A 20,967-nucleotide genomic window follows, 5' to 3' on the forward strand; every position below is an offset into this window, starting at 1 on the left:
TGGGGTCCAGAGTCAATGTTGAGGACTCCCAGGGCCACTCCCTCCTGACTGTATATCACTGTACCGCCACCTCTGGTGGGTCTGTCCTGCCGGTGGGACAGGACATACCCAGGGATGGTGATGGAAGAGTCTGGGACGTTGGCTGAAAGATATGATTCTGAGTGTGGCTATGTCAGGCTGTTGCTTGACTCGTCTGTGGGACAGCTCTCCCAATTTTGGCACAAGTCCCCAGATGTTAGTAAGGAGGACCTTGCAGGGTCGACTGGGCTTGGTGTTTTGCCGTTGTCGTGTCCGGTGCCTAGTGGTCCGATGCCGGGTGGTCCGTCCGGTTTTATTCTTATTATGACTTTTCGTAGCGAGATTTTACAACTGAGTGGCTTGCTAGGCCATTTCAGAGGGCAATTAAGAATCAACCACATTGCTGTGGGTCTGGAGTCACATATAGGCCAGACCGGGTAAGGGCGGCAGGCTTCCTTCCCTAAAGGACATTAGTGAACCAGATGGGTTTTTACGACAATCCGGTAGTTTCATGGCCATCATTACTGATACTAGTATTTTAATTCCAGATTTTTATTTAATTAATTGAATTTAAATTCGCCAGCTGCCGTGGCGGGATTTGAACTCATGACTTTGGATTTTAGTCCAGGCCTCTGGATTACTCGCCCAGTAACATAACCACTATGCTACCGTACCCGGTTAATTTCTTAACTGCCTAATCAACTTGCCCTGCCATTTGGGAATATGCATCCCCAGGTCCCTCTGCTCTTGCACCCCCTTCAAAATAGTACTATTTTGATTATATTGTGTCTCCATGTTGTTCCTCACAAAGTGCATCAGTTCACATTTATCTGCATTAAATTGTGTCTGCTACTCTCCACTCTATTTACTGCATTGCCAAGTTTTGTATCATCTGCAAACTTTGAAATTGTATTCCCTATACCCAAGTCTAGGTCATTTATATATAGCAAGAAAAGCAATGGTCCTAATACCAACTCCTGGGGGACCCGACTGCATACTTTTCTCCAGTCAGAGAAATATGCGTTCACTTTTTTCCCCCCCTATCCCTTGGCCAATTACATACCCAAGTTACCACCATCCCTTCAATCCCTTGTGCTTTTTTCTGAATAAGTCTGTTTTGTGGTATTTTATCAAATGTCTTTTGGAAGTCCCTACATACATCTATTGCACTGCTTTCATCAACTCTCTAATACTTCATCAAAGAACTCAAATCAGGTTAGTTCGGTAAGATTTGCCTTTTAACAAATTGGTGCTGGCTGTCTCGTTAACATTTTAGGATTATTAAGGTCACATTAATGATTTGCACGATACTAAACCAAAAAGTCAATTTTAAGAAAAATTTATGTCGTGCAACATGGTGATGTGCCTGAATTCTAACCTAGGAAGAGCAAAGAGTGCCTGCCATATCCTATTTTATGCAACATGGACTAGACATCTCCTTCAGTCAGGCTGGTGAGTGTTGTATTGCTTAGCAAGTCCCTATTCAATTATTTTGCACATGGGAGTGCCTTCTGTTTACTGTGTAATATACATTACAATAATAGGACATTTTTTAAAACTTAAGCAGCAGCAGCAACTGATCAGCATACGTTTTAAAACTGTTAGCTTTTTGATCTAAATTCTTTACAAGCCCTATATAATCAATCTTTAGTTTATGCACAGCCGGGTATCAATTAAGCAAAACCCTTGCCCTTCTATCACTGTAGATCCTTTTACGTGGATGATCAGTCACGAATTGCAACCATTTTGATTTCAGAGGAAGACTAGTTATCTCAACATTTACAACTCATGATTGAGGAAGGTATGGAAACTGAAAGTACATAAAGACCCATGTGGTTAACTGATGTTGGCTTTCACTGCTCAAGTGTTCAGTCCCCCTTTCACAAGACCAGCCCAAATAATTGGGACACAATGGCCAGAGGACAAAGGTGCTATCCCTTCACCTTGCTTACCACAGCAAGGTTAGATGTGCTTGTAAGCACTTTGCAATGTGGGTTTAACCATATGTTTAGGGAGATGAGCACACTGCAAAATGTTTTGCAATAATTTAGGGCCTATTTCTTGTTGTTTCTGCTTGATGTGAGACACTTCTGAGACTCCCAATTTTACTCACTACATAATATATTAGTTCAGACCTTTTTGTCTTCAATTGATTCTATTATTTTGGGGGAATTGTTGGAACCATCCTGTGGTCTGAAGGTGACTAAGTGCATTGAAGCTCCCACGATGTTGATGTCTGATACTTGTAAATATTCCAAATTCTGTAACTTCACTTTCACAAGATAAGTATCTAACCTATGTTAAAAGTAGTTAAATACAGTTCTTAATGTTGGATGTTGAACTGAATTATATGGTAATAAATATATTATCCTCAATATTATTACTTTTGACCTCAAAAATACTGTGAATACTTAATTTAATATTTTTCTTATTTACTAAGTTTTCTGTTTGGAATTAAGATTTGTGTCAATTGCTTCTTTGCTTCATGTCATTTTTCTAGTTCTGTTGGCTTTTTCCTGCTCCTTTCATGTGTGTGAGCATGAACTTGACAGTATAACCCAATGTGCAGTTGTGGATCCAATCCCTAGCACCATCTCACACTCCACAAAGTCTGAAAGTAACTAATCTGGTTAAGGGTTCCACTGAGCTTGCTGTGACAGAATTTTCATCTTGAGGTACCTCAAGTGTATAAATACACTTTTTTTATGGTACATATTCTTGTCCACAAACCTTACTACTTGGGATTTTTTTAAAAAAACCCTCTACCTAAAGAATTGCCTGATACACTGGTTCCAGGTATGAGCTGCTTAGTGGGATTATGGTGCAAATCTCTCAAGTTTGACTCTTACCTCCTACATTTTCTTTTGCCTGTTATGCAGTTTAGCTTTTGTATTCTGTTTCATCAATGGCTGACCTTTTATAAATAAATCCTTCCAGCTCACTCTCTGCCTCCAGCTGCTTTCTTAATGTAGCATAGCCTGCTCTTTCTCTACTTATTTCTCTTTGGGCATCTGACTGCTGCTGCCTTGTCTCCCTTTCCTCAATCTGAGCTGCTGTCACTTCTTGGGGCTTTACTCCTCCTTTTATATCAATAAAAGTGGCCTCAATAAATTTCATCATCTTTGGAGTGACTGCACTACAATGGAATCAGGCTTAGGTGGACCTCTGCATCTTATCAGTTCATATAAAAATAAATTTTATTGTCTTCAGGAGCATCTTGATAGTCACATTTATTTACTGGCCAACAATTATACTGGGGCTTTGGGCAGGGGTGGTGGGGAGTAAGTCCGACAGCAATTTATTAAATAAATCTGTCTTGCATACTGCAGTCAGGATTGAGCAAACCAGCTAACAATTCATTAAATTAATAAATGTCACACATTTATACATTCAGGTTTCAGTGGCACCAGTCCAGCCATCAGTTAATACATTTGTGCTCTCCTCAGCAGGACCATGCCAACCACTAATGGATGTGCCTGAATATTTGTATGTGGGTTCTGGGGCAGCATGCCAGCTACAAATTAATTAAATAACAAGAATAGATATAGTCGGGCTTCAAGGACAAGAGGATACCCAACAATTCATTAATTGATTCACTTTCTGACTGTGCCACCACATATCTGTTTCCTTATGAAATATTATTACTTGGGACTTTGTCAACAATTCAGTGGGAGAACCATTAATATATTAAATATCTTGCATGAAGTGTGCACTTACTTCTTGTAACACCTTTTTAGACAGGAACATTTAATCTCAACATTTATAATGGAAAAATCATAAGTAAATATTTCACTGAGACTTATTCATGCACCAAAAAAAACACTCAATATTTTTTGGACATATTTTCACCTGTTGTCTCAGTAACTGAAATTTATAACATCTAAAATAAGGTTTTAAACAAACTAAGATTATATATTTCATAGTTATCTTTTGTATCCTTTTAAGGTAGCAATCTCTCAACAATGCATTTAAAAAGACATGGCTTTTCTGTTATCTGCCCTGACTTCAACTAAGGAGGTGTAGCAGTGTAATTTTCATGCAAATGATTCAGAATTTTGCACTCCACTTTTCTGTAGTGGCACCAAGTGCAGTTCAGGACCAAACTACCCCATAAAAATTTCTGAACTGCTGTTAGTCTTAAGTGACAGACTGATATTGTCAAACTAGATCTTCATTTTTGATTTACTGAATTAAAAAATAATTTTGTTGCTTCAGACCATGTTGTAGAATGCTGTTAGTATTTTATACTTGGTGATGGAGGCCATGTTTAGTTTCTTTTTCTCTCTCTCTCTCTCACACACACACACACACTTTTGCAATATAGCTTATTTGAAGTAAGACAGACATGACCACAAGCCCCTTTGACAGCTGCTGAAGTCATTTTCCTGAGCTGCTAACAATTGTTCCTCTACTACAGAGAAGGAATTCCACCCTCAACCTGCTCTGTCACCAGCAATAAGAAAGTAAGCTTCAATCAAACCAGTGCTGCCCTCCTATTCCTTTGCCATGATTTTTTAATAACTACACTTGCTCTCTCTGTTACTTTGTGTACTGTTTGGAACAACAGTACTACCCGCTTGCTTCCTCCCTCCAATGCAGGTGGGGGTGGGGGGGAAGACATTGCATACTTGTTGCAGATATTACTGTTTTGAATTGTGAACACTTGATAAACTTCAGAAAGCTTAAGCTGAGAGTCACAAAGATGGACAATATTTATCCTAATTTGACTTTTTAAAAGTTGAATTTTGAAAGCTAAGGAGGTCTCTCCTATCAAAATATACTAGAAATAGTGGGGAAGCATTGGTCTAATGAGAGTGAGGAACTTCAAGTAATTTAATATTAGTAAAGAAAAAGTACAGGGGAAATTAATAGGACTTGAAGCTGATAATGTAGGCCAAGGCTGATGGCCTAAATCCAAGCGTTCTAAAAGAGGTGGCTGTAGAGATGGTAAATGCATTGGTTGTGATCTTCCAAAATTCCCTAGATTCTAGAATGGTCCCAGTGGATTGGAAAGTAGCAAATGTAACACTGCTCTTCAAGAAAGGAGGAAGAGAGAAAACAGAACTGTAGGCCAATTAGCCTGATATCCGTCGTTTGGAAAATGCTGGAATCTATTATTAAAGACCTAGTAGCAGGGCAATTAGAAAATTAGACACAAAAGGCATCATGAGGTATGGGGAGAGAGCGGGAATATGGTATTGAGATAGAGGATCAGCCATGATCATATTGAATGGTGGAGCAGGCTCAAAGGGCTGAATGGCCTATTTCTGCTCCTATTTTCTGTTTCTATATGATTAGGCAGAGTCAACACAGTTTTATGAAAGGGCAATAGTGTTTGACAAATCTAAAGAATTTTTTGAGGGTGTAACTAGCAGAGTAGGTTGAGGGGAACCAGTGGACGTAGTATATTTGGATTTTCAAAAGGCATTCGATAAGGTGCTACACGAAAGGTTGTTACGCAAGATTAGGCCTCATGGGATTGGGGGTAATATATTAGCGTGGATAGAGGATCGATTAACGGACAGAAAATAGTAGGAATAAACAGGTCATTTTCAGGTTGGCAGGCTGTAACTGGTGAGGTGCCACAAGGATCAGTGCTGGGGCCTCAGCTATTTATAAGCTATATTAATGACTTGGGTGAAAGGACCAAGTGTAATGTATCCAAGTTTGCTGACTATACAAAGCTATGTGAGAAAGTAAGCTGAGGAGGACATAGAGTCTGCAAAGGGATCGACCGGTTAAGTGTGTGGGCAAGAAGGTGGCAGATGGAGTATAATGTGGGGAAATGTGAGGTTATTCACTTTGGTAGGAAGAATAGAAAAACAGAATTTTTTTAAATGGTTAGAAGCTATTAAATGTTGGTGTTCAGAAGGATTTGGGTGTCCTTGTGCATGAAACACAAAGTTAACATGCAGGTACAGCAAGCAATTCAGAAGGCAAAGGGTGTTTTGGCCATTATTGCAAGGGGGTTGAAGTATAAGAGTAAGAAAGTCTTGCTGCAATTGTACTGGAGTACTGTGTACAGTTTTGGTCTCCTTTCTTAAGGAAGGATATACTTGCCTTAGAGGTGGTGCAATGAAGGTTCACTAGATTGATTCCTGGGATGAGAGGGTTGTCCTGTGAGGAGAGGTTGAGTAGAATGTGCCTATACTCTGGCGTTTAGAAGAATGAGGGGTGATCTCATTGAGACATGTAAGATTCTAAGAGGGCTTGACAGGGTACATTATGAGAGGCTGTTTCCCCTGACTGGAGAGTCTAGAACTAGGTGGCATAGTTTCAGGATAAGGGGTCAGCCATTTAGGGCTGAGGGGAGGAGGAATTTCCTCACTCAGAGGGTTGTAAATCTTTTGGAATTCTCTACCCCAGAGGACTGTGGATGCTGAGTCGTTGAATGTGTTCAAGGCTGAGATTGATAGATTTTTGGACTCTAAGGGAATCTGGGGATCGGGCGGGAAAGTGGAGTTGAGGTCAAAGATCAGCCATGATCTTATTGAATGGTAGAGCAGGCTCGAGGGCCATATGGCCTACTCCTCCTATTTCTTTATGTTTTGTTGATGGAAAATGTAAACATGTTAAATAGTGAGACCAGAGTGAGTGACAGAGACTTAAGAGATACACTTCCAAGAACAAATGACAAATTGCCAAATTTAATATATGCAGAGATCTTTTTGAAAGTTTAAAAACCAGAGTTGCTAGATCTGGAACCTGCTCTGCCAAAGCTATCTGGCCCATGCTGCTCCCCTTCCCTCACTATTGACAGACACCAGGAATCCATCAGTGAGCCAAACTCTGTATTTACATAGAGATAAAAATATATATTTATTGTATTTGAATGAACTTCAGTTATACCTACATTTATATTGGAAAAACTGGTAATACAGTAATTGCAACCTCTCACCTGCGGTGATGCTTCAGTGCTTCACTTTTGTCACCCTGCTCCTTGGCTTATTTTGCAGAGAAACAGCTATGCTGCAGTCAACTCTACTTTTCTGATTCTCAAATTGATGTAGCTTTTGTCAATATTATATGAAAATAAGTAAAGAACATATGACTTTAAAATCGGTATTGCATTAGTAAATTGACCATGGTCAATTAATGAATAAAAGTTTTTTTTATGCAGAAGATAACTAAGAGTTGGGAAAGGGACTTCAGAAACTTGACCTGCAGAGCTACTTCATAGCCAGAACTTGCAACTACATTATGACAGTTTATATTACAACAGTGACTACACTTCAAAAGTTACCTTGAGGTTTTTTTTTTATTTTTTAGAGAAACAACTTACTTCTATTGTCAGTGTTTACTACAGTAAATTGGTATGTCAAAATTTCCCATTTAATCTTGCTATGTAAAGAAAAAGTTTATTTTTTTATATATATATAAAAATAAACTTTTTCTTTCTTTACATAGCAAGATTAAATGGGAAATTTTGACATACCAATTTACTGTAGTAAACATTGACAATAGAAGTAAGGTTTGTGGACAGGAAATGTGTTCCCTGCACTATTTTTCATATATTTATGTTGGATAGAGCTTTTGTAGCCTGAGGTCTTAGCATGGAATAGAGTATCCAAGGATTTTGCAGTGCAGGGAGAGGGTGGGGTATTAGGGGCTTACCCCATTGCACTAAGGGTTCTGAGGTTTTGTCGCACTGGAAATGATCCTAGGATTTGATAGTATTGAAAGGGGGCTTTGAGACTCGTAGCACTGGAAGTTGGGGGGGTGGGGTGGGGAGGGGAGAGAGAGAGAGAGAAAAGAGCAGAGATTCCTGAGACTTCATAGTACTGAGCGGATAGCCCTGGAGTATGTGTTTGGTTCCTGGAAAACACATTTCAGATGTTATCAGTGAATATGTGCCATACATATATGAAGTCCTCATGTACAATTGTTCATGTTAATAAAACACACAAAATTTAAAAGGTCATGATTTATGCTCTTACCAAGTGGCTTTTGGTGTATGTATGGGAGGGTTGTACAATGTCACAGTTTTAGGTTCTTACTCAAGATATTTCCTTGGATTCAGTATCTCAGACCGCTCCCATAGTTGAGCCCCTGCTCTCTATGACCCAAAGTGTGCCTGTTTACCTGCTCAATATCCAGGTCTGTGATATGAAGAGTGAGCCCTCTTCCCTGTTCAGCTTGCTGGTTATATTTCATGCTATCACCTAATTCAGAAGTTTGGTAGAATAAACATTTTAGTAGACCATGGCTTAAGTATAAACTGCCAACAGATTTATTAAACTACATAAACAAAACATTTTAAAAATGCAGATGCTGAAAATCTGAAACAAAACAGAAAATGCTAGGAATATTTAGCAGATAAGTCGGCAGTTGGGGGGAGAACAGACAAGTTGATCTTTCAGGTTTAACCCATAGGAATTGGGGGAAAAAATACAGATGTACAGCATTTTAAAAGGAAAAGCACAAAGGGAAGGGGAACACACAAACACAAAGTGCGTAAAAGGAGAAGTCAAGATGGCTGTCATGTTATTAACATGAGACAACAGGAAGCATGAAGAAAAAAATTAGACATTTAAGAAACACTGAGTGTATGAATGGCTAAGATGGCAAAGGGCTAAGGCAGATAGAAATAGCTGGCAAATCTGAACAGGCTAGAGCAGCCCAGGAGAAGAAAATAGCAGGTTGACACCAAGGGTTCAGACTGCCCTGCAAGTATTTTTTCAATTGCTGTCACGTTTCAAAAACAGACTATTAGATGACCAGAAAGCCTCTGTTCACACCTTGTCTATCCAGGTGTTAAAAAAAAATGGTTACTATTTGAACTAGCTGAATATCTTGGGGTCTTTATTCCATACTTCATTGGGTTGCCCTATGTGTTGGTGGGGGTGGGGGGGAACTAATATTGACCCCCAAATGGTTCATAAAGTAACAGTGATGCTAACAGGGCTCATTGTTATTTCAGGGCAAATGGAAGAGCAAGTTCCGGTGAGTGTGCAGTCAAATGTGGAAATCTGTAAATTGCTCTACCATTTACCCTGCTCGTTTGAAAGCTGCGCAGTAAGGTGATCTCGCCGGCTGGCATGAATGGACTTGTATGAACTAGCGCTTCTGCCCAGCTGGAAAAGAAATAATCACTCCATTTCAAAAAAAGTCATGCTGTTTTTTTTAAGTATAAACTAACTTTTAATAGTGTGGTAAGTTTTAATGACTACTAAACAACCTCTCTGATACTGAAATCTAAAAATGTGAAATCTCATTACTTCTGATTTTAATTGGACATTTATTCAAAAAAAATATATTTTTTTTTACTTTTTTGGTCTGTGTCTTTTAATTTGATATTTCTTACCCTCACTTACCCACAGTTTCTCTAACTGACTTTCCATAGCATTTACTGTTGTAGCTTTCACTTCCTGGTTCTGACTCTGCGCGGCTTGTCAAGGATGCTTCAAGCTGATTGATTGGAGGGAGAGTTCAATACTTTCCCAGCTCTCTCAGCTCACAGAAGCCCGAGAAAGGGTGGTGAACTTTTTGCAGTTCACCATTGAAGCAAGTTGCCACCCAAAAGCCCGCAAATAATTTATGTAAGGTATCTTACAACACCAGGTTATAGTCCAACTGTTATATTTGAAAATCACAAGCTTTCGGAGGCTTTCTCCTTCGTCAGGTGAGCGAGTGTGGGATTCCATGGAAGGTTACCGCATTTATATTCAGAGAACAATACCTGGTGATTACAGATAATCTTTCCAACTGCCCGTTGTCAAGGCAATCAAAGTGTTCAGACAGAGTGATGTTACCTACAGGACCACCGAATACACAAACAGCCAGAACACAAAACAGAGGGAGAGAAACATCCGAAAGGAAGAGAAAGACAGAGAATGACCCGTTGTGTTAAAAACAGATAACTTTTTTTCGCTGGTGGGGTTACGTGTAGCGTGACATGAACCCAAGATCCCGGTTGAGGCCGTCCTCATGGGTGCGGAACTTGGCTATCAATTTCTGCTCGACGATTTTGCGTTGTCGTGTGTCTCGAAGATCGCCTTGGAGAACGCTTACCCGAAGATCGGTGGCTGAATGTCCTTGACTGCTGAAGTGTTCCCCGACTGGGAGGGAACCTTCCTGTCTGGCGATTGTTGCGTGGTGTCCGTTCATCCGTTGTCGCAGTGTCTGCATGGTCTTGCCAATGTACCATGCTCCGGGGCATCCTTTCCTGCAACGTATGAGGTAGACAATGTTGGCCGAGTCACAGGAGTATGAACCATGTACCTGATGGGTGGTGTCCTCTCGTGTGATGGTGGTGTCTGTGTCGATGATCTGGCATGTCTTGCAGAGGTTGCTGTGGCAGGGTTGTGTGGTGTCGTGGACGCTGTTCTCCTGAAAGCTGGGTAATTTGCTGCGAACGATGGTCTGTTTGAGGTTGGGTGGCTGTTTGAAGGCGAGTAGTGGAGGTGTGGGGATGGCCTTAGCGAGGTGTTCGTCGTCATCGATGACATGTTGAAGGCTGCGGAGAACATGGCGTAGTTTCTCCGCTCCGGGGAAGTACTGGACGACGAAGGGTACTCTGTTGGTTGCGTCCCGTGTTAGTCTTCTGAGGAGGTCTATGCGATTTTTCGCTGTGGCTCGTCGGATAATTTATGGTGAGTTTATAACTAACAAGTTGCAGCTGAAGTTCATTTGCCACATAGTGCAATTTCCGGGCCATTAACTTCATGAGCTGTTAGTCCCCCATATACCTTACCATCAGAGACTGCTGAACTTCATTTCAATAAATTCTTATCAAGAATTTTGGACACTTGTGTTTGATCAGTTCATATACTATGTAAGTTTGATTATTGTATTTTTGTGACTTGCTATTTTTTTTGCTTCTATCCCAGCTATAAATAAATATGTTTTTAGTCTGTTCATATTGACCCGGTGATGTGTTGAATTTCACCTTTGGAGGTGACAATGTAATGGTCATCCCATATGTTCTCTAGTAAAAATGGTTCACTACAATTATGGACATGCTAATCTATACATGGTGGTCAATAAGATGCAAGTTTCAGTTCATGAAGGCTTTGATATACATTCCGCTATAAATACAATGAGTAGTATTGAGCAAAATCCTTAATTGTAACACCAGTTGAATTTTCAAGAAGGGGTTACACTGAACTAAAGTTGGATTAATTTGTAGTGGTTCATTTCACTTTTTTTACATTTACTTATCAATTTTTTCATACCTGTGTTACAAGTTTCGGGTCTTACCCTAGATATTCTCTTGGGTACAGCAGTGCTGGTTATTCCCGAAAGTGATCTAAGCATCTTAGGGGCCTATCCGTACTTCCCAATATCTAACCATATCACAGCATAGTCCAGAGGAGCAACAATTGTATCTCCTTTTAATCTGAACTGGAAACTTGTGCCTTTTGCACAAATGCTGCTTCAATCTCTTTGAAATTGGACCAAGAAAACACCTGGTAAGACATGCCAGATTGCTTTATTTCATAGCAAGTGAACATATGGAGGAACAGTTATCAGATTCAATCAGTATATTTTTTTCTGCAGAATAAAATAATGAACATGCTTGACCAAAGCTTACCCTCAAAGATTTTGGTTTAAAACTTGACTTTCTGTTTTTATCACCCTCTATTCATAGCCAGAAGGGAAGAGCCCTGGGATCAGAGACTTAAAGAGTGAGAGGTGTACCAGTTACCGAGACAGACTAATGAACGGCTTATCTTTTGAGGAAGCAACAACAAAGCTTAGCTTATTAGCATTTCATCCACATTTAGTCTCTGAGCTTATTTTAAAACTTCTGAATACGCTTTGCTTTAAAATAATTCTTTTCACAAATCTTTTCTGTGAAAAAATGGTCAAAAAATATTGAAATGTAACATATTGACTTCACTTTCCTATTGCTGAAATGATTGCAAAAGAACTATTATTTTGCTGTCAGTTGCTACATTTCATCCACCTGCTGCTAAATATATAAATAATTATATTGTTTATTCACAGTACATGAGAACATTCTTAAACTGTATGGAATATCACATGATCAAAAGGCCCACAAATCCTTGATCCTACCTGCAGCCAATCTACTTTAGAGTTTGAATAGAGGACGGGTTCATGGAATGCATTCGAGACAGTTTTCTAGAACAATATGTCGAGGAACCAACAAGGGAACAGGCCATTTTAGATGAGGTTTGGGAGGATTTTAGTAATCGACAAAGGATGAGCAAGAAATTGATAGAGGGGAGAAAATTGAATATGAGTAAGCTAGCAAGAAATATAAAAACAGATAGTAAGACCTTCCATAAGTATGTAAAAAGGAAGAGATTAGCGAAAGTAAACATGTGTCCCTTAGAGGCAGAGACAGGAGAAATTATAATGGGAAATAAGGAAATGGCAGAGACATTAAACAAATATTTTGTATCTGTGTTCACAGTAGAAGACACAAAAAACATACTGGAAATAGTGGGGAACCAAAGGTCTAGTGAGGAACTTAAAGTAATTAAGATTAGTAAAAAAAAAGTACTGTGACTAAAAGTTGACAAATCCCCTGGAACTGATGGCTTACATCCTAGGGTTTTAAAAGGAGTGGCTTCAGAGATAGTGGATGCACTTGTTTTGATCTTCCAGTATCCCCTAGATTCTAGAATGGTCCCAATGGATTGGAAGGTAGCAAATGTGACCCCGCTATTCAAGAAAGGCGGGAGAGAGAAAACAGGGAACTATAGGCCAGTTAGCCTGACATCAGTAGTAGGGAAAATACTAGAATCTATTATTAAGGATGTAGTAAAAGGGCACTTAAAAAATCATAATATGATTAGGCAGAGTCAACACTTATGAAAGGGAAATCGTGTTTGACAAATTTATTAGAATTTTTTGAGGGTATAACTAGCAGAGTAGATAAGGGGAACCAGTGGAAGTAGTATATTTGGATTTTCAAAAGGCATTTGATAAGGTGCTATACAGGAGGTTGTTACACAAGATTAGGGCTCATGGGATTGGAGGTAATATGCTAGAATGGATTGAGGATTGGTTAATGGACAGTAACCAGAGTAGGAATAAACAGGCCATTTTCAAGTTGGCAGGTTGTAACTAGTGGGGTGCCGCAAGGATCAATGCTTGGGTCTCAGCTGTTTACAATATATATTGATGACTTTGATGAGGGGACCAAGTGTAATGTGTCCAAGTTTGCTGATGATACAAAGCTAAGTGGGAAAGTAAAGATGTGGAGATGCCGGTGATGGACTGGGGTTAACAATTGTAAACAATTTTACAACACCAAGTTATAGTCCAACAATTTTATTTTTAATCCCACAAGCTTGTGGGATTAAAAATAAAATCGTTGGACTATAACTTGGTGTTGTAAAATTGTTTACAATTGGGAAAGTAAACTGTGAGGAGGATGCAAAGATGTTGCAAAGGGATATAGACAGGTTAAGTGAGTGGTTGAGAAGGTGACATGGAGTATAATTTGGGGAAGTGTGGGGTTATCCACTTTGGTAGGAAGAATAGAAAAGCAGAATATTTTTCAAAAGGTGAGAGATTAAGAAATGTTGGTATTCAAAGGGATTTGGGTGTCCTTGTGCACGAATGACAGAAAGTTAACATGCTGATACAGCAAGCAATTAGGAAAGTAAATGGTATAAGAGTAAAGAGGTTTTGCTGCAATTATATGGGGCACTGATGAGACCACATCTGGAGTACTATGTACAGTTTTACCTAAGGAAGGATATACTTGCCTTAGAGGGGGTGCAACAAAGGTTCACTAGATTGAATCCTGGGATGAGAGGGTTGTCCTATGAGGCGAGATTGAGTAGAATAGGCCTATATTCTCTGGAGTTTAGAAGAATGAGAGGTAATTTCATTGAAACGTATAAAATTCTTAGAGGCAGGGTAGATGGTGAGAAGCTGTTTCCCTGGCTGGAGAGTCTAGAACTAGGGGTCTCAGTTTCAAGGGAAGAAGTCGGCCATTTACGACAGATAAGGAAAAATTTCTTCACTCAGAGAGTTCTGAATCTTTGGAATTCTCTACTCCAGAGGGCTGTGGATGCTCAGTCGTTGATTGATTACGTTCAAGATTGAGATTGATAGATTTTTGGACATTAAGGGAATCAAGGGATATGGGGATAGGGCAGGAAAGTGAAGTTGAAGTAAAAGATCAGCCATGATCTTAATTGAATGGCGGAGCAGGCTCGAGGGGCTGTATGCATTAATCTTGCTCCTATTTCTTATGTTCTTAATAGTTGCAAGCAGGGAATGCAGATATGTCTGAAAGAAAATATTGTATCAGGTCTAACAAAAAAATAGTATCACAGATAATTACAGAATACATTTAAAAATTCTAAAAGAACAGTTAAAATAAAATGAAACACACCAAAAAAATGATAAAATTTGTTCTTGGGATGGGGGAACTGAGCCAACAGGAAAATTCATATTTTCTTTCACTTGACATATAAAAATACCAGTTCAAATAACATGGGAGGAGGGAAAGATGAACATTTTAAAGGTATTTTATTCTATTATTATGATGGTGAGCAACAAATTCCAGCAATTTCATGTTGTTGTTACATTGTACCTACTGAAAGTACTTGCTGCATTCAGCGTAAAACAAGCAGGGAGCTGTGGTTATATGGCCCACTCGCATTGTTGCAAAATGGGGGATAGTAGAGGGCCATTTGGGAGTGGAGTCTTGATTATTGATATTCCAAGACTGATCAAAAGAGCTGACAAAAATTTCAGTTCTGAGCATTTTTTCTTGTTGCAGAAGCTGTTTCAACATAAATCAAAAGTTGAGGAAGGCCATGTTAATATTGTCAGATGGTCATACTATGCAAGAACCTTCATTTTAGTTGCAACAGTACATGCAGTCTTAGAAACTCATGATACTCCAAATAAAGTCAGTGCAGATTCTCTCCCATTGGCCCAAATTCTGTACCAAGAGAATACTGCTTCCAATTTGGAAGTATCATAGATAATTACAGAATACATTTAAAAATTCTAAAAGAACAGTTAAAATAAAATGAAACACACCAAAAAAAATGACAGGATTTGTTCTCTGGGTGGTGGGGGGTGTGTGTTGGGAAATGGAAACTGAGCCAACAGATACTTTTGAGCTGGCAAAGAGGGGAAAACCCAGCAATGTATTCATTTCGTGGGTTAGGCAGCAATACTATGAGGAACTGTGAGGTGGGCCTAGTTGGATCTCAACCATATGATTCTATAGATCTAGTGTTCTGGCTGTGTTAAATGTTCCACTATGTTGAGGTGTATGGTGTTGATTTCCCCACAACTCCACTCTCCAGTAGTCTTGGTAAACTCCAGAGTTAGTGATTGAAGCAGAGACCATATCTGCACTAAGAATGGGTTAGATAGGTGGTTGAAGGAAAGGGGAATAAAGGGCATATGTGATCAGGACTACTGCTCATGTGGAGGATAAACACCAACATGGACTTTTTGGGCCAAACAGCTTGTTTCTGAGTGATGCCTTGGTGGATGTAGTATTGGACTCTTTGTAAGGAAGGGGGGAGAGTTGGTGCGCCATTATCCAGGTCTGGAAATTGCCTGTCTTGAGTTGGCACAGGGAATAGTAATTGCAAGTAAATTCCTATGTCAGTATGAGTTATTTGGGTGCTCTGGGGATGTGAAGGAGGAGAATAGTCAATTTAATGAAGAATTTTGGTAGGTAGAGCATGGAGGAGAAAGTCACTTTTTGTACAGGTATACAACTTTGAAAACTAGAAAAAGCTGATTAACATCCTTCCCTTTGTCATTCATTTTCCACTTTCAAAGCAATTAATTTCTCCCTCTGCAATGCTGTCCATTCCTCTTTTGACTGACAACCATTTCCTCCTTGAATTGCCATCCAGATACCCCTTCATTGTCATCCATTTCCCACCCCCTTCTGCAGCCATTTGGTCTCCCACCACCATGCCTGCTCAGTCCTGCTCGTGAGATTGGTGGCTAATCCACTGGGGTAGATCCTTCTGTCTTCCTGTTCTCACGAGAATTTTTGTCTATGGTATACAGAGGCCACGAGCCCTACCATTATCACTGGGAATGTCATTGAGACAACAAAGGGATTTGTTTTGGTGCATTAGCCATTGGAGTTGGGAGAGGAGTGGAATGGGGACTGAAGGGTTTAGTCTGTGTTGATTTTTATCAGTAAATGCAGAATGGGCCCCCAAAACACTGTCAGTGTGGAATACCAACCATTGGCATATATATGATTTTGTCACTTGATGTGCACTTGCATATGCTAGATTCCCATCAATGTTTTAAGAGGTCTGAGGAGTGAGGAGAGACCACGCCTATATGTGCTATAATAGCATATTGCTTCAGAATTTAAGAATAAGGATATTTAGGTGTTGCATGAACTGTATTTACATATTTTATTCTTAAAATACTGAATGCCATGTATGGAAAATAAAAGTACATTATTCTTGGTTAATGTAGGGACACAAAGGTGGAGAATGAAATGTTGGCTGTATCATCTATTCCAAATCCTTTTCCTGAGCTATGCAGTTCTACTTCTTCAGTACTAGCCACAAGTTCTTTGCCTGTGACAAGACAACACAATTCTTCGGTAAGTACAATATTGTTAATCCTATATGCATTGGCTTTGCGTGGATATTCCCTTTTTTTATCGGATTTATAAGCATTATAAATAGTTTAATTTAACCTAATTTAGTGTTAAATTTTTAGAAAGAGGTTTTTTAAGTTCACCATCCTGACTTATGGCAAAATCCTGTTGATCTAGTAAAAGTACTTAATGCTGCATCATGACTACATGTGTCTGATTTTTAAAATGTGTGTGTATATATATAATATCACAACACATTTAATAGTATGTAATTTCATTGTTTCTAGTAATTTGACTTTATTAACATGTTTTGAATAATTAGTATTTGGAAGTATTGTGTGTAATATTAAAATCTGTTAGGTAGACTATGTCTTACCACATTCAAAATACTATTAATGGGAGAAGTTACTTTGTGAAATCTGACATGTTAAATTTTTGGATTTTGTGGAATTGTGTTCTTGCACAGATTAAATGACGGAAAAGCTATTTTTGCAAAGTGCAAATAAAATCTTGTATTTGTTACTTCTACGACAATAGGTGATATTCTTTTGATCATGCTTGCTTTGTGCAACTAATCAAAAAATAGACTCTGCAAGAGATATTTTAATTGTGTATCAGTAGTTACATAATTGTGCTTGCAATAATTTTCTTCAATGGTATTTTTATTTTATTGTAAAACTAATGTATTTGAACATTTGAAGAAATAAGATGTTACATCATGATTGAGAGTGACTTGTATGTTGAAATAGCAATGAATAACTCACTCACGGAAATAAAAAAGCAGAATTTTGGCTTTTGGGACATATTATGTTTATCATTTAGGTTATGGATTCCCCAAAATTATTACTAGTTTTTGTTTCTAATTGGAGAGGAGGTTGGTGTTTATTAGGAAATGGAGATAAATCCATGTGGTTATGCATTGATATATAAAATAATTGTAAAAGGATATTTATGTCCCCTGTTCTGGAGCCATATCTTTATTTATAAGTCTGTTTGGATATGAAATGTATCTAATGAGAGGCTCCAAACCAAGTAACACATGAGCAAAATAACAGGCTCATTAACAAAAAACTAAAATTTAATTTATATCCAGTAGTTACCTTAACTGAGTAGCTTATACATGCAAAAATGATGAATAAACTATATTGGTGTCAAGGGTTCCTCAGTACTCTTCTTATTTCCACTCTTCCTTTTCCATATCAGTGACTTATCCACTTGTCATCTAACCCCATCTAATAATTTCCTGATGATTCTACCCTGCAATCATTAGTTTCCTTCAGAACTTGTGTTCTCAGTACATATAACCTTCATTCCACTCCCACTACAATGCATGAATCACTGTATCTTAATTTCATCCATGCCTATTCAAAGGACAATAAAAATATTTTTTCTTTCATGTCATCAAAGATACCATTTCTTCATGTCTCCAAGGCAAGTAAAATAAAGTGAAGTTTAAATGAAACAAAAAAATGTTACAAATGTGATGGAAATAGTGTGGTGGGGGACAGCGTGACAAAATGGTCATCAGGGAAGTGTTATAGCAAGTAAATGTTACATGACATGAAGAGTGCAAGACTTTTAATATGTTGTATAGATATATATTCTATACTTTTTCTAACCCCTTCTCTATACGTATTTTAGAATGTAAAATGTTTACCTTGCCTTGCTGCTTCCACCTCCCTGGTTCCCCCTTTCCATCTTTGAGGTGGAAGGCAATTAAAAAAATAAATAGGGTTTAGATGACTGAAAACCAGCTTTAAAGGTTGAGTATTATTCTCTCGCACTTGTTTTTCCTAGGCCTAGAAGTTGTCTTCTAACTGCCATCACTGGTTTGATGGGAATTTGGTTATCTATCGTTTATATAGAAACAAAATTTCTACATTCAGAAACATTTGTCCTTTTTCTTTAATGCTATACCATATAAGGGCTTTTGCTATTCTCATCTCTGAACAATACTTAGTGCACTGGATAGCAGATTGTATTATTATCTAACAGGAACCTTTACTTGTTCTATTTGTGATTTCCAGCTTTTGAATGGATTTCAAGTTTATTGTATTTTAATGGGGTATTTACATTAATGGTGACACTGGAAGCACCACTGTCTCTGGTGGCAGTGAAGCTAGTACCTCCAGCAGCACAAGAGGCCTACATAAAGAGGCGGTTTCTCCCCATGCTGCCATCAGCTGCTATTTTATTTCTAGCTCTTGGCCTACATGTACCGGCCAGCAATCAATTTATACTTTGCTGGCCCATATGCACCTCCCTTTGATATTGAGAAAATTCCACAGCCACCAAATTTAAAGCACAAATGTGACTTTAAAGGAACTTCACATCCTCAAGATTGGACATGTCAATTGCTTTAAAATCATTATGCCACATTTGAAAATCTGCTTGTGCACAATCTCTGCATGTGCTGTTGTTTCCATGTCCCTGTCACTGCTTTGAATTCCACCCCTCCATGTAAACAAGGCAAATCCATAAGATTGTAGGATGCCAGTGATTTAGTCATTGGTCCACATGCTCACCAGCTATGTGAATTTCTCCACATGGTCTGCACATTTTGGATTCACAGTATTCTGTACTTTACACCCATCAGCTAACCCTAATAATGGTATTAACCTTCTATTCATGGAGGAATCTACTTTTGGACAGGTTTCTAATTTATGTAAACTGGTTACCTGAGAATGAGGTAAAGTAAATTGGTATGTAATCATTTTTTTGAATGGAAATTCTCGATTCCACTTGCCTTTGTGTATTTTAGGGACTGATTAAAATAGAACTAAAACTAGGTCACAAGTAATTTCCTTGAAATCCAGTAATTTAAAAAAAAAACTATTATCTTGTCCAGATTTTTTAAATTCAGCTTAAAAGAGATACAGAATATTTCCACAAATAAAACATACTACAAAGTATGTAACAAGTGATAATGTGCAAGTGTACCATAAGAAGGGGATCTTGTGGATGTGGTGTACTTGGATTTCCAGAAGGCATTTGACAAGGTGCCACATCAAAGGCTACTACACAAAATAAGAGCTTGTCGTGTAGGGAGTAACATATTAGCATGGATAAAGGATTGATTAGCTAACAGGAAGCATAAATGGATCATTTTCAGTTTGGCACGAGTGGAGTGCCACAGGGATCAGAGCTGGGCCTCAACTATTTACAATCCATATCAGTGACTTGGATGAAGGGACCGAATGTATGGTTGCTAAATTTGCTAATGACACAAAGGTAGGTAGGAAAGTAAGTTATGAGGCGGACATAAGGAGTCTGCAAAGGGATATAGAAAGATTAAGTGAGTGGGCAAAAATTTGGCAGATGGAGTATAATGTGGGAAAATGTGAACTTGTCCACTTTGGTAGGAGGAATAGAAAAGCAGTATATTATTTAAATGGAGAGTGATTACAGAACTCGGAGGTATTCTGGTACATGAATCATGAATCACAAAAAGTTAGTATGCAGGTACAGCAAGTGATTAGGAAGGCAAATGGAATGTTGTCCTTTATTGCAAGGGGAATGGAATATAAAAATAGAGATGTTTTACTACAGTTGTACAGGGCATTGGTGAGACCACATCTAGAATACTGTGTGCAGTTTTGGTCTCCTTATTTAAGAAAGGACATAATTGCTTTAGAGGTAGTTCAGAGAAGGTTCACTCAACTTTTTTAAAATTCGTTCATGGGATGTGGGCGTCGCTGGCGAGGCCAGCATTTATTGCCCATCCCTAATTGCCCTCGAGAAGGTGGTGGTGAGCCGCCTTCTTGAACCGCTGCAGTCCGTGTGGTGAAGGTTCTCCCACAGTGCTGTTAGGAAGGAAGTTCCAGGATTTTGACCCAGCGACAATGAATTGGATATATTTCCAAGTCGGGATGGTGTGTGACTTGGAGGGGAACGTGCAGGTGGTGTTGTTCCCATCCGCCTGCTGCTCTTGTCCTTCTAGGTGGTAGAAGTCGTGGGTTTGGGAGGTGCTGTCGAAGAAGCCTTGGCGAGTTGCTGCAGTGCATCCTGTGGATGGTACCCACTGCAGCCACTGTGCGCCGGTGGTGAAGGGAGTGAATGTTTAGGGTGGTGGATGGGGTGCCAATCAAGCGGGCTGCTTTGTCCTTGATGGTGTCGAGCTTCTTGAATGTTGTTGGAGCTGCACTCATCCAGGCAAGGAGTATTCCATCACACTCCTGACTTGTGCCTCGTAGATGGTGGAAAGGCTTTTGGGAGTCAGGAGGTGAGTCACTCGCCGCAGAATATCCAGCCTCTGACCTGCTCTGTAGCCACAGTATTTATATGGCTGGTCCAGTTAAGATTCATGTCAATGGTGACCCCCAGGATGATGATGGTGGGGGATTCGGCAATGGTAATGCCATTGAATGTCAAGGGGAGGTGGTCAGACTCTCTCTTGTTGGAAATGGTCATTGCCTGGCACTTGTCTG

At 39.1% G+C, this 20,967-nt stretch overlaps 1 protein-coding gene across 6 annotated transcripts in view; it reads left to right on the forward strand.

The window, feature by feature from the left end:
* The window catches only part of LOC137323640 (growth factor receptor-bound protein 14-like), a 248,495-nt gene that overhangs the window by 36,876 nt on the left and 190,652 nt on the right, over positions 1–20,967 (forward strand). For all 6 annotated transcript variants that reach the window (XM_067987366.1, XM_067987364.1, XM_067987362.1 and 3 more), the window contains exon 3: positions 16,414–16,543. In XM_067987366.1, the coding sequence (XP_067843467.1) occupies positions 16,414–16,543 (130 nt within the window). The remainder of the gene's footprint in view (positions 1–16,413; positions 16,544–20,967) is intronic.

Source organism: Heptranchias perlo, chromosome 7 (assembly GCF_035084215.1).
Source record: "Heptranchias perlo isolate sHepPer1 chromosome 7, sHepPer1.hap1, whole genome shotgun sequence".
Classification (NCBI taxonomy): domain Eukaryota; kingdom Metazoa; phylum Chordata; class Chondrichthyes; order Hexanchiformes; family Hexanchidae; genus Heptranchias; species Heptranchias perlo.